The sequence below is a fragment of the Dermochelys coriacea genome, chromosome 6, assembly GCF_009764565.3.
Source record: "Dermochelys coriacea isolate rDerCor1 chromosome 6, rDerCor1.pri.v4, whole genome shotgun sequence".
In the NCBI taxonomy this organism is placed as follows: domain Eukaryota; kingdom Metazoa; phylum Chordata; order Testudines; family Dermochelyidae; genus Dermochelys; species Dermochelys coriacea.
In genome coordinates, this window is record NC_050073.1 from 98,718,933 (window position 1) to 98,734,021 (window position 15,089).

Consider the following 15,089-nt stretch of genomic DNA (forward strand, 5'->3'; position numbering starts at 1 on the left):
AATTGGCTGTAACAGTTCCACAGGACGGAGACACAAAACAGCACTCTCAGGTAAAGAGAATATTTTAAAGTCTTTATATGGTTTAGTTACATATTATTACTCCATACATTTATTAGTTATTTTCCTTTCTATCTTTTAAAAAGATTTTATGGACTACAGTGCAAAAAACCTCTTCAATTTAGGATTTTGGAATATTTTCTGTTATCGAGGCTTTCTTAAGAAACTTCTTGGAACCAATGGCAAACTGTAACTTAAACTGTAAATTTATTCCTGTTGCATCTAAAACTACTACTCTAATCTGAAATTATTTAAATGTTCTATTTTACTGTACCCTTTATCATTTTAAACACCTCAATGAAATTCCCCCATCATATTTTTGCAACCCAAAACATAAATCTCAAGTTGCCTCTAAATTTTTGTCCCACTTCTTTGAGCTTTTTTCAATTTTGCTCTACCTTTCCTGAAGGGAGACAACCAAAATCAGAAAAAGCACAGTACTATAGATAAAAGGTACATCACTGTTACATATTGTAGATAATATTTTCTGCATGATTTTAAACCCATTTTAAAAGCACTCCAGTATTCTATTTGTATTTTTTCTTTACTACAGTTGTGTGATGGGGGATATGCCTCTTCACTGAGCATGACCACTAGATCATCTTCCTCAAAGAAGTTTGTAAAATTCAGAGCTCATTACCCATATAACAGAAATTTAGACCATTTTTGTCAGTGTGCATTACCTTACATTTATCCAAATTAAATGTAATTTGTCATCATGTTACCAATTCTGCATCCTGCCACCATTGTGTTTAAATTCAACTGGAGCTGCTCATAACCTTCCATAGTTTTTACTAACCAAAATAATTTGGAGCAACTGGGAAATGTGCTCTGTATCATTACCAAGGGTCATATGCGATCAAAAAATATCCTTCACTTCCATTAGCCCACTTCCCCCTAGCATTTGTAAAATTTCCTTATGACTATGACCCATTATCATCATGTCTCTGTTTGGAGAGTCAGCTGTTCACTGTGAGGTGCATACATAAAGGGACTTACACTGATTCATAAAGCCTAAGTTAGGTGCCTAGGATCCCTATACAATGCACAGGGCCAGACAGGTGCCTAAGGTTATGTCAGGGGTTCTCAAACTGGAGGTCGGGACCCCTCAGGGGTTGCAAGGTTATTACGGGGGGGGCGGGGTCACGAGCTGTCAGCCTCCACCCTAAATCCTGCTTTGCCTCCAGCATTTATAATGGTGTTAAATATATAAAAAGTGTTTTTAATTTATAAGGAGGGGTTTGCATTCAGAGGCTTGCTATGTGAAAGGGGTCACCAGTACAGAAGTCTGAGAACCACTGGGTTACGTCTTCACTAGCACTTTTGCAGTAAAACTCCCGTCAGTCAAGGGGTATGAGAAAAACACCCCGATCAACAAGTTTCACCAACAAAAGCGCTGGTGCGGACAGCGCTATGTCAGCGGGAGACACACTCACTGAAATAAGAAAAAGAGTACTTGTGGCACCTTAGAGACTAACAAATTTATTAGAGCATAAGCTTTCGTGAGCTACAGCTCACTTCATCAGATGCATTTGGTGGAAAAAACCTTTTTTTTTTTTTTTTGGTGGTTTTTTCCACCAAATGCATCCGATGAAGTGAGCTGTAGCTCACGAAAGCTTATGCTCTAATAAATTTGTTAGTCTCAAAGGTGCCACAAATACTCCTTTTCTTTTTGCGAATACAGACTAACACGGCTGCTACTCTGAAACCACTCACTGAAATAACTACCACCACTTGTTGGGGATGGTTTAATTATTCTGACGGGAGAGCTCTTTCCCACCAGCATAGAGTGGCTACATGGAAAACCTTACAGCACCACAGCTGCAGCAGTGCCGCTGTAAGGTCTGTAGTGTAGACATAGCCTTGTTTCATAAAAACCAGCATACTGAGCAGAGAGCTGCCTAATGACAGGGATGTGTCCTAAGCCCCATCCTCTCTCTTGGAGATAGTCACCTAAATCCAGGCTGCAGGAAGGCACCTCTCTCTGCTGGCAATCCAAAACTCAGAACACATCTCCTGGAATCAGATTGTTTAGGTGCTTAAGATGTTTTTTGTGCGAATGAGTTAGGCAGGCACCTAACGCCACGTGAAATAGCCAGAGGAAGAAGAGGAGGTGGTGGTGGTGGTGGTAAGTAAGGACACCTACTGGAGTGGGCCCCACACATAAGATAGGAAGGTGAACACACAACTTCTCCTGTTTGTGAATTGCACTGGGACTTAGGTGTCTGCACACCTAGAAGGCATAGTGCACATGCTCAGAAGTGGAAACTTAGGAACCTAGGGAACTTTTACCCTGAAATGTAGGCGCCTCCATGTTTTATGGACCACAATAGAGCCTAAAATTGGGGCTTAGGCACCTGGAGTACCTTTGGGAATCTAACTCTATGTGACCGTTTCTTATTGCTGAATAAACTTTTAACCCATACCAGGATTTTGCCTTTTTCCACAACGCTGACTTGTTTTTCTTAATAATTCCATGTGATGGTCTGCATTCGAAATGCAAATAAATTATGTCCAATGGGTCACCTTTTGTGTACTTTTATTAACTTTTGCAAAAACAAATATGAAAGGCAGAGTTTCCTTAACACAAGCCAATCTGATCTGACCATATAAGGTTATACTTAATACAACAATCATAATACTCCATCCTTGGACAAAAAGAAAAGGAGTACTTGTGGCACCTTAGAGACTAACAAATTTATTTGAGGATAAGCTTTCGTGAGCTACAGCTCACTTCATCGGATGCATACAGAGAAGGTGGAAGTTGCCATACAAGCTGTAAGAGGCTAATTAATGAAGATGAGCTATTAGCAGCAGCAGAAAAAAAAACTTTTGTAGTAATAATCAAGATGGCCCATTTAGACAGCTGACAAGAAGGTGTGAGGAAGTTAAGTATCATCTTAATTAATTAGCCTCTTACAGCTTGTATGGCAACTTCCATCTTCTCTATATCTTCTTACTATATGTTCCATTCTATGTATCCGATGAAGAGGGCTGTAGCCCACAAAAGCTTATGCTCTAATAAATTTGTTAGTCTCTAAAGTGCCACAAGTACTCCTGTTCTTTTTGCACTCTACTACAATTTATCTTGGATCTCCTTTTTTTTTTTTTTTTAGCAGCCAGAGACTACATTAACACTTCCTTTTACTAGGGAACAATCATTGTTTTTAAAAGATGTATAGAATACTGTTGGCAGTCCTCTTATTTCACACTTTATTTCTTTCAAAACTCTAACAAACAATGCTTGGTGATTTACTGCATTTGTAATCTCCCACCTGCTGTTTAAAAATTCATGTTGAGCGTTTCCACTGGCTAAAATATTTGAGGCTACACTTCTAGGTCTATAAAATTGTTAATTAACATATTAAGGAAAACTATATACTCCACAAGCACTGTAACGAGAAGAATTGGAAGTCAGAGATGGTCAAATGTAAGGGATGTGACTGGAAATTGGTTTATATGGCAAGGAAAGGCATGAGATGAAAAAAATTCTTTCAATGTGCAATAACTGCACATCTTTACTAAAAGAGAAGAGCTCCTAAACACTACGGGAACCCTACTCCTTCTCAAGGCAATAAGTCTACTAAGTCATACAACAATACATTTGAGAAATATTCCTCACAATATTCCTGCAAAGACAAAAAGGAAAATGAAGAGTACACTATGGTCAGTGGGATCACGCACATTTAGGGAGTAAACACCACACAACATTTTTTTCGGGTCCAGAAGAGTTTGCTTACACTGGAAACCAGAATCACTATTCATCTTTCATGGAAGAGAAGAGCCAATATATCAAATTACTACATAGTTTAGCATTCTTCATGCAAATAGGAATTTGTGAAAATTATAATCTCAGAATTAACAAACATTTCCCATTTTATGACTGCAATTATAAAACCAACTCAGTCACTTTAAGAAGTAGGGTGCTATCACAGGCATCACTTATCACTGTAGAATGCGACTACGTTAGGGACATAAGTTAACTTGGTGCAGTTCAGATCAGTATCCAAACTACAGTGAAAGTCAGGTTCTGTCCACTGATACCATTTCCATTTTTTTCTTGAGAAGGGCGTTTGAAGGGACTTACTAGATCTTCTACATATCTAGGATTTCCTATTGTCATGACACGGAACATCAAGAGAAAACCAAATGAGTACAACGTTGGCAAGTGTGACCTCTGTAAATGGGAGCTTTACACCACTGGAAAGGGAAAAATTTTCCCTTTTCAATAAGACACCGCTAGCATTGACATCAGGTATCTAGATGTATACAGACAGGCCTGGACCCTGCTGCCAATTACAACCAGTACCTGGTTCTAGATGTAAGCAGGGTCTGAATGAGTTCTCCCGACAGCTAGCTGGGAGGAGGATAGATTTCAGGAACAAACTGTACTTACATAAACACACCTACTCTGCCTAGATATCCAACAGATAGAGCAGTGTTGCTCAAAGTGATCAACTTTGGCTGGTGTTGGGTTACAAATCACTTTAGTCCAGAATGCAGGGATAATGAAATGTTCTCAATGTTGTTGTCTTTATTGTATGAATAAAGGGGAACGGAACTTAACCTGTCCCAAATGAGGGGGGTCACCCTCAGCTGAAAGGACTTCATTAAGCCAGGAGCTCGAATACCAGATCCCTTTGAAAGTAAGAGGGGTGGGGACAAGTAGCTCAGCCAAGAGAAGTGGACTCTCTCTAAGGGTTCCTGGTCTGGTGTAACCTGTTGTTCCCCACTGTTCAAAGACAGAGGCTCCATTAGGAGGCTTTGGTTATTTTAAGTGCTCAAAAGACCTCACAATCACTTGTGGTGAAACAGCGTTTCTGCCCAGCCTAAGAGTTGACTATCACAGAGAGCTGGGTGAAACCTCAAGAGACTGACCTGCAGAGGTCACAGAAGACAGGCAGGTAGCAGAAGGTGACTGGCAAGTGGAATGGTGACCGGCTGGTGAGCAGAGCAGAAAAAGGAGGGGGTCACTGGAGAGGGAGAGCAGCTGACAGGGTAGCCACCAGAGAGGAATGAATGACTGGCGGGGCAGCCAACCAGAGCAAATGCTCAGATGGCAGAGCAAGCAAGGTGCTTTCCTCCCTGGGTGGGAGGTGAACTCAGACAGATGCATCTCTGAACCCTGGGTCCTCACTTACCAAGGACAACCACGGTGAGTGGGGTATAGTGAGGAGCCGTGAGGGGCACAGAAAAGGAATTTTGGTTGTAGAACTCAAGAACATGAGGCAGAAGGCACTGCCCCACGCACTCTGGGGTAGGTGTCCTGCTCACAATTTTAAGATTATGAATCCTGATTGTAGCATTTTCCCTAATTACTCTCGGGTGACTTCCCTCTTTTTATTACAAGTTTCTTTTCTACACTCAGACTCTGTGCTTGGGAGTAGGGAAGTATTGCCTCTCAGAGGTGCCCAGGGGAGGTGTATAATTTTCCCAGGTTACTCGATGGAGGCTCAAGCTGGTTCTGTGTTGTAATGTTGAAAAGTAACCCCTAGATATTGAACCTGGCCTGGTTGTTGCTGGCTCCACGTGGGAGAAGGGTTATATAAATATTTATGGAAAGAATTTGCACTGAGCTGAAACACCACATTTCCAAAGGCATTATTGGGCAGAAGAACAGGAGCAACAGCAACACACACTGACATCACTACAGACAGCATACAAACATAGTAAAAGAATTGTCAACTCTTTAGTCAAAGAAAGTTTGAATCCTGCAAATCTCTTAGTACTACTTCCAGGTAACAGAAGTACTGTCCATGATGATGCATCCATTTAAGTGAAATATGGTTCAAAACCAAATTACAGTAAGAGCTGTGTTATCTGGCAATTTACCAACTGGAAAGCTCTATAAACTGGCATTTCTGATCCTCATTGAAAATCCGGTTTATAATCTGGTTGGCGTGGGGCCAGCAGGCTCCCTACCTGGCTCCGCATGGCTCCCCGGAAGCTGCAACATGTCCCTGCTGCTCCTAGGTGGAGAAACGGTCACGAGGGGTTCGGAATGTGGGAGGGGGTGCAGGGCGCAGGCTCTAGGACAGAGTTTGGGTGTGGGAGAGGACTTGGAGGAGGGTGTGGGGGCACGGGAAGAAGTGTGGGGTGCTGGATCTGGATGGCGCTCACCTCGGGCGACTCCCCACAAGCAGCGACATGTCCCTGCTGCTTTGGCTAGGCGGCTCTGTGCGCTGCCCCACATGCTGGCTCTGCAGCTCCCATTGGCCAGGAACCGCAGCCAATAGGAGCTGTGGCGTTGGTGCCTGCAGGCAAAGGCAGCACGCAGAGCCACCTAGCCACACCTCCACCTAGGAGCAGCAGGGACATGTCGCTGCTTGCGGGGAGCCGCCTGAAGCAAGCGCCGCCCGGATCAAGCACCCCGTATCCCCTGGCGTACCCAACCCCTAGTCTTGAGCCCCCTCCCCATCCAAATTCTCTCCCTCTTAGTTAACCTGAATTTTTGACTTACTGGCACCCCCCCGCATTCCCCCAACATGCCAGATAAAGCTTGTACTGTAATATAAGCTTGGGAATTTTAAAAATTATTAAATCTAAAACTGTAGATCTTTCAGAGAAGAGGGAAATAGACAATCTTTTCTCAGAGTATATTGCAGCCATCAGAACAAACTCCTTTCTCTTTTGAAGCATTTTTATATTGGCAGTCCTGTAACCAAAATATCTTTATCCCACTTTAATATTGGAGCCACTTAATATTGGAACAACCTGCCTGCAGAGAATTCCTACTTTGCTGATTACCCACTTCATAACATCAAACTTGTGAAATTATGTTATTTAATTCCAAATTCTGGGCCTACTATTGGTAATGACAACCATTAAAATCACAAAGGATTCAATTAAAGAGCATTTCTCTAACAAAGCCATAATTTTCAGATGCAAAATTATGTTAACTATATTAATGTATGGTTTCAGAGTAGCAGCCGTGTTAGTCTGTATTCGCAAAAAGAAAAGGAGTACTTGTGGCACCTTAGAGACTAACAAATTTTTTTAAAAGGAAGATGTCTGTCTGTATCTGTACGAGTTTTTTCATGAAGTTGATAGATTTCCACTCCATACTGCTAAATTCAGTGCCTTACATAATGACAGAATTTGTTAGTCTCTAACTACTAAGTACTCCTTTTCTTTTTATATTAATGTATATATATTTTCACCATGTTATGTAGATAGCTATAACAGGGAAAGTCCAACGTTTAATTTAAAAAGCTTAAATGCCTTGGAAAAATTAGACACCAATACTAAAACAGACATAGAATTAACACTGTGTATGACTGTCGCTGAACTGATCACTTTCCTTGTACAGTGCATCCCTTTTGTTCCCCCTTTTCCCCTTTTTATCATTTTAGATTGAAAGCTCTTTCAGACAATGACTGTGTTTTCCTATTTTGTTGTACTTAATTCAATGGGCTCCGATCTTGACTGGATTCTTTGGGCACTACTGTAATATAAATAAAAGAAAAGTTTCAATTATATTAAAGCCTTGCCTGGGTGACATGTCAGACTTACAATCACATACATATGTGGAAAATACTGAACTTGCAATTTGTTTGCAGTTTTAGAAAACCTCCCCCATTCTAAATGGAACAGAGCTAAATCAAACCAAGCTGTAGATAAACTGAACAAACATAATAAGCTAAAGACAAGTTTGATATGCTTTCAAACCTGATCAACAAAGTACTCTAGTGCAATTCCAACACTTCAGGACAACAAAATAAGAATACATGTCAATGTACCTCTAAATAAGTTTATACTATACATAGTTTGCTTTGCTAAGTTTACTCTCCACAGAGCCCAGATAGTGTGGTGTGCACAGAATAAGAACTTGAGAGGAAAGAGAGAGAGCAAGCATATGGCCCTTCCGGAAAAACACAAGTTACAGAAGTAATTTGTTACAGCAAATTTTGGTTGTTTTGATCAGCAGTGTTAATGCTACCCCGCACCAAATCCAACAGGTGTAAGAACAAACTCCACTACCACTAAACATTTTATTTCTCTTTATTATTGTTTAAAAAAGAGAAAATGAAGGTAGCAATTCTCTTGTTAAACTGGTATATTCCAGTAAGACTCTCAAAATCTCCATCATGTTTATCTCTAAATTCAAGCGGTCTAGCTGGGCACAGTCCTAAATAAGCTGTTTCCTACTTAAAAAACATTGCTACGCCTTAGTTATTAATCATCATTAATATGCTATCAGATGAGTGCATGGTATTAAATACACATATATAAAGCATCATAGCCCATAGAGCTGACAATCTTTCCCCAGCACTCAGTGCCCCCCAGCCCCACACTCATCGCAGAGCGTTGGCACCCCCGTGGCCGCAGCAACTCCTCCCCACCCCTCACGCTTACCTCCCACTTCCTCGGTGCCCTCCAGCAGGATGTCTTTGGTGAAGCTGGAGATCTGGCCGGTAAGGGAGGACAAGCTGCCCCCCACCTGCCCCAGAGACTGGCCCAACCCCGAGCCCAGGCCCCCTAACCAGGAGGCCATGTCTGCTACTGCTGCTGCTGCTGCTCAACAGGCCCCAACTGTCCTCAGCGCTGGCCAGAGGCCTCCCCGAGGCAGCACCCACACCAGGCGTGGCGTTGGACCCCAGAACAGCTCAGCCCCGGCTCGCTATCTCCCCCGGGGGCTGGGCAGCCTGGGCTCGGAGAGCCGGCTCCTGCCACCCCGCCCGGCTCGCACGCTCAGGAAAGACCGGGCTCCGGCTGGCGCCTAGTGAAAGATTCCCAGCGCCCCGGCCATTACTCCCTCCCCGGCTCGGAGCGCGGCGTCAGCGGCTCCCCGCGGCAGCTTCAGGGACTGCCACCTCGACGGACGCCCTGACACCTCCGAGCCCACAAAGACTCCCCGCATGACCATAGAGAATCGCTGCGCGAGGCTAGAGCGGCGTCACGACGACGAGGACGTGTACAAGGCTGCAAAGGCACTCGGGATAGCGGCGGCGGTCGAACGGCGTGTTCGGGTCAGCGGCGCCCGCACACTGATAGTCCGCCACCGCCACTCGCACCGCGTGGCATAGCACTGGCCGCACGGGGCGTGCGAACTTGGCTGCTTCCACTTCCAGGCGCCCTTGGTCTCGTCTCATTTGTGCGAAGACTCCGCCAGCTACACACGAACCTGGTCCCCGGGGAGTCCCCCCGCCCCCCGACAGCTACACACGAACCTGGTCCCCGGGGAGTCCCCCCGCCCCCCGACAGCTACACACGAACCTGGTCCCCGGGGAGTCCCCCCGCCCCCCGACAGCTACACACAAACCTGGCCCCTGGGGAGTCCCCCCGCACCCCGACAGCTACACACAAACCTGGCCCTTGGGGAGTCCCCTCGCACCCCGCCAGCTACACACAAACCAGGTCCCTGGGCAGTCCCCCCGCACCCCATCAGCTACACACAAACCAGGTCCCTGGGCAGTCCCCCCGCACCCCACCAGCTACACACAAACTTGGTCCCCGGGGAGTCCCCCCGCACCCCGCCAGCTACACAGAAACCTGGCCCCTGGGGAGTCCCCCCGCACCCCGACAGCTACACACAAACCTGGTCCTTGGGGCGTCCCCTCGCACCCCGCCAGCTACACACAAACCTGGCCCCTGGGGTGTCCCCCCGCACCCTGTCAGCTACACACAAACCTGGTCCCTGGGGAGTCCCCCCGCACCCTGTCAGCTACACACAAACCTGGTTCCTGGGGAGTCCCCTCACACCCTGCCAGCTACATACAAACCTGGCCCCTGCAGAGTCCCTTCGCACCCCGCGACTACACACAAACCTGACCCCCGCGGAGTCCCTTCGCTCCCCACCAGCTAGACACAAACCTGGTCCCTGGGGAGTCCCCCTGCACCCCGCCAGCTACACACAAACCTGGCCCTTGGGGAGTCCCCTCGCACCCCGCCAGCTACACACAAACCTGGTCCCTGGGGAGTCCCCCCGCACCCCGCCAGCTACACACAAACCTGGTCCCCGGGAAGTCCCCTTGTACCCCGCCAGCTACACACAAACCTGTTCCCCGGGGAGTCCCCCCGCCCCCCGCCAGCTACACACAAACCTGGTCCCCGGGGAGTCCCCCCGCCCCCCGCCAGCTACACACAAACCTGGTCCCCGGGGAGTCCCCCCGCACCCCGCCAGCTACACACAAACCTGGCCACTGGGGAGTCCCCTCGCACCCCGCCAGCTACACACGAACTTGCTCCCTTGGGAGTCTCCGAGCCCGTCGCACCCCGCCAGCTACACACAAACCTGGCCCCTGGGGAGTCCCCCCACCCCCCGCCAGCTACACACAAACCTGGCCCCTGGGGAGTCCCCCCGCCCCCCGCCAGCTACACACAAACCTGGCCCTTGGGGAGTCCCCTCGCACCCCGCCAGCTACACACAAACCAGGTCCCTGGGCAGTCCCCCCGCACCCCATCAGCTACACACAAACTTGGTCCCCGGGGAGTCCCCCCGCACCCCATCAGCTACACACAAACCTGGTCCCCGGGGAGTCCCCCCGCACCCCGCCAGCTATACATAAACCTGGCCCCTGGGGAGTCTCCCCGCACCCCGCCAGCTACACAGAAACCTGGCCCCTGGGGAGTCCCCCCGCACCCCGACAGCTACACACAAACCTGGCCCTTGGGGAGTCCCCTCGCACCCCGCCAGCTACACACAAACCAGGTCCCTGGGCAGTCCCCCCGCACCCCATCAGCTACACACAAACTTGGTCCCCGGGGAGTCCCCCCGCACCCTGTCAGCTACACACAAACCTGGTCCCCGGGAAGTCCCCTCGCACCCCGCCAGCTACACACAAACCTGGCCCCCGGGGAGTCCCCCTGCACCCCGCCAGCTACACACAAACCTGGCCCTTGGGGAGTCCCCTCGCACCCCGTCAGCTACACACAAACCTGGTCCCTGGGGAGTCCCCTCGCACCCCGCCAGCTACACACAAACCTGGTCCCCGGGAAGTCCCCTTGTACCCCGCCAGCTACACACAAACCTGGTCCCTGGGGAGTCCCCCCGCACCCCACCAGCTACACACAAACCTGGTCCCTGGGGAGTCCCCTCACACCCCGCCAGCTACACACAAACCTGGTCCTTGGGGCGTCCCCTCGCACCCCGCCAGCTACACACAAACCTGGTCCCTGGGGAGTCCCCTCGCATCCCACCAGCTACACACAAACCTGGTCCCTGGGGAGTCTCCGATCCCCTCGCACCCCGCCAGCTACACACAAACCTGGCCCCTGGGGTGTCCCCCCGCACCCTGTCAGCTACACACAAACCTGGTCCCTGGGGAGTCCCCCCGCACCCTGTCAGCTACATACAAACCTGGCCCCTGCAGAGTCCCTTCGCACCCCGCGACTACACACAAACCTGACCCCCGCAGAGTCCCTTCGCTCCCCGCCAGCTAGACACAAACCTGGTCCCTGGGGAGTCCCCCTGCACCCCGCCAGCTACACACAAACCTGGCCTCCGGGGAGTCCCCAAGCGCCTCGCACACCATCAGCTACACACAAACCTGGCCCCCAGGGAGTCCCCAAGCCCTTCGTACCCCGTCAGCTACACACAAACTTGGCCCCTGGAGGAGTCCCCGAGCCCCTCGTATGCCATCAGCTACACACAAACCTGGCCCCTGGTGCATCCCCAAGCCCCTCGCACCCCGCCAGCTACACACAAACCTGGTCCCTGGGGAGTCCCCTCGCACCCCGCCAGCTACACAGAAACCTGGCCCCCAGGGAGTCCCGGAGCCTCTCGTACCCCGTCAGCTACACGCAAACCTGGCCTCCAGGGCGTCCCCAAGTCCCTCGTACCCCTCAGTTACACACAAACCTGGCCCCCGGGGGAGTCCCCGAGCCCCTTGTATGCTGTCAGCTACACACAAACCTGGCCACTGGAGTGTCCCCAAACCTCTCGCACCCCACCAGCTACACACAAACCTGGTCCCTGGGGAGTCCCCTTGCACCCTGCCAGCTACCCACAAACCTGCCCCCGGGGAGTCCCTGAGCCCCTCGCACCCTGCCAGCTACACACAAACCTGGCCCCCGGGGAGTCCCCGAGCCCCTCGTACCCCGCCAGCTACACACAAACCTGGCCCCCGGGTGAGTCCCCAAGCCCCCGCCAGCTACACACAAACCTGGCCCCCAGGGAGTCCCCTCGCACCCTGCCACCTACACACAAACCTGGCCTCCAGGGAGTCCCCGAGCCCCTCGTACTCTGTCAGCTACACACAAACCTGGTCCCTGGGGAGTTCCCTCGCACCCTGCCAGCTACACACAAACTTGGCCTCTGGGGAGTCCCCGAGCCCCTCGCAGCCCACCAGCTACACACAAACCTGCCCCCGGGGAGGCCTTTAGCCCCTCGCACCTTGCCAGCTACACACAAACCTGGCCCCGGGGGAGTCACCAAGCCCCTCATACCCTGCCAGCTACACACAAATCTGACCCCTGGGGAATCCCCAAACCCCTTGCACCCTGCCAGGTACACACAGACCTGGCTGCCGGGGTCTCTGAGACCCTCACTCCTATCAAGTGCCAGACTAACCCAATCCCTGAGGAGTCCCTGTGCCAAGCCCCTCACATTCCGCCAGCTACACACAAACCTGGCCTCTGGGGAGTCCTTGAGCCCTTCACATCCAGCCAGCAACACATAAACCTGGCACCTCGCACCCTGCCAATCACACACAGACACTGGCCCCTGGGGGTTCCTGAGCCCTCTCACACCAGGGCAGCTACACACAAACACATGGCATAACGCAGGTCAAAGAACCTCACCCAATAATTTTTGCATCAAGCCCATATCTTCTGTTTGAACTATAGAATATCCTTTAAAAAATATCCACTCTTGACTAGACTCTCTAGATCAGGGGTGGGCAAACTTTTTGGGGTGCAAAACTGTATGGAGGGCCGGGTAGGGAAGGCTGTACTCCCCAAACAGCCTGGCCCTCGCCCCCTAATAAGCCCCCACCACTTCCCGCCTCCTGACTGCCCCCCTCAGAACCTCTGACCCATCCAACCCCCCCTCACTTCTTGTCCCCTGACTTCTCCCTCCCGGCATCCCCCACCCCCATCCACCGCTCCCTGTCCCCTGACTGCCCCGACCCCTATTCACACCCGTGCTCCCCAGGTCTCCCACACCTATCCAACCCCCCCTGCTCCTTGTCCCCCTGACTCCTATCCACACCCCAGCCCCCAGACAGGCCCCCCCAGGACCCCATCCCCTATTCAATTACCCCCGCCCGCTATGCACACCCCCGCCCCCTGACAGGCCCCCTGCGACTCCCACACCTTATCCAACCTCCCTGTTCCATGATCCCTGACCGCCCCGCCCCAGAACCTCCGCCCCATCCAACCGGCCTCTGCTCCATCCCCTGACTGCCCCCCAGGACCTCCTACCCCCAATATCGCCGCCACGCACCACCCCCTTACCCTGCTACTCAGAGCGGCAGGAGCTTGCAGCCACGTTGCCTGTGCGGCGGTGTAACTGCGGGGGAGGGGGACAACAGGGGTGGGGCCAGGGACTAGCCTCCCCGGCCAGGAGCTCAAGGGCTGGGCAGGACAGTCCCACGGGCCGGATGTGGCCTGCGGGCCATAGTTTGCCCACCTCTGCTCTAGGTAGTTGTTCCAATAGTTACCCTCTCCATTAAAAATGTACACCTAAATAGTCTGAATTTTCTGAGCTTCAGCTTCCAACCACTGGATCCCATCATGTCTTCTGCTAGTTTAAAGAGTCATCTCCTCTCCGAAATCTCTTCCCCATATAGTGTGTGTGGTGTATCATGATCAAGTCACCTATTAACCTTCTCTTACACAAACTAAATAAATTGGACTTCTTAAATCTCTCACTATAACTCACGTTTTCTAGACCTCAACTTCTAGTATTTCTTTTCTGAACCTTTTCCAGTTTTCAACATCCTTTTTGACGTTTGGACTGCAGAACTGACACATTATTCCAGTAAGGGTCTTAGTAATGCTGAATACTGAATACTGCTGAGGTAATATCACCTCTCTACTCTTAATATTCCCCTGCTTATACAGCTAAGGATTGTTATTAACTCTCTTAGCTACAGCATAGCTCTGAGAGGTCATGTTCAGTTGGTTAGCTGCTGTGACTCCTAAAGTAAGTCCTTTTGAGAGTCAGTGTATTCCAGGACACAGTCCCGTCTTATAAATGTGACCTCCATTCTATGTTCCTAGATGTATGACCTTTCATTTCGCTGTGTTAAATCATATGTTATTCATATCAGCTCACATTAGCAAGTGATCTTATGAGGCAGTAGACCTGACTCATCCACAATTCCACCGACTTTTGCGTCATCCGCAAATTTGACCAGCACTGATTTCATTTTTCAGAGTAGCAGCTGTGTTAGTCTGTATTCGCAAAAAGAAAAGGAGTACTTGTGGCACCTTAGAGATTAACACCTTAGAGACTAACAAATTTTGTTAGTCTCTAAGGTGCCGCAAGTACTCCTTTTCTTTTTACTGATTTCATTGTTTCTTCCAGATCATTGATAAAGATATTAAACTGCATTGGATCAACTAACAGGTCCTTACAGATCCCCTCTAGAAACACTTCCACTGGCTGATGAATCCCCATTCACAATTACTTTTTGAGATCTGTTAACCAGTTTTTAATCCATTCAATACGGACTATGTTAATTTTGTATACAAAGTGTAAAGCAGATCTGACCACAATAAAGTATGGAACTTGTCTTTATTTTCATCACTGATCATCAGCCTTTGTCAGAATTTAATCTCAGATTAAAAATGGTCATATTAAAGGTAATACCAATAAAAGGTTTCTCTATTTGAATTTACTTTATTGTATCCAGTCTCTGATCATTATTACAACAGGTGGTTCTGTACAGTTAATATAGGAAAATGTATAATAATATCCCGTAACATCTCTAAAGCTAAGTGTTCATTAGTACAAGATACCCTGAGTTTATAAGGGCTATCCCTGTAACATTACGGTCATTCTCTCACCAGAAAGTGTATGTTAGCTTGATAATCATTTCCATTAATTGGTACCCAAACAAAAAAAGTATATTTTGTGTAATTGCAAA

At 49.2% G+C, this 15,089-nt stretch overlaps 1 protein-coding gene across 2 annotated transcripts in view; it reads right to left on the minus strand.

Annotated features, from left to right (window-relative positions):
* Positions 1–9,121, minus strand: part of TRIP11 (thyroid hormone receptor interactor 11) — an 87,878-nt gene extending 78,757 nt beyond the window's left edge. Inside the window, exon 1 of one of the 2 annotated variants that reach the window (XR_006281859.1) lies at positions 8,413–9,005. Coding sequence is in view for 1 of the 2 variants with exons in the window: in XM_038405953.2 (XP_038261881.1) it covers positions 8,413–8,551 (139 nt within the window). In the remaining variant the exon portion in view is untranslated. Of the gene's footprint in view, positions 1–8,412 lie in introns of both variants that reach the window. The other variant, XM_038405953.2, reaches the window with a different exon arrangement.
* Between the last annotated feature and the right edge of the window lie 5,968 nt (positions 9,122–15,089).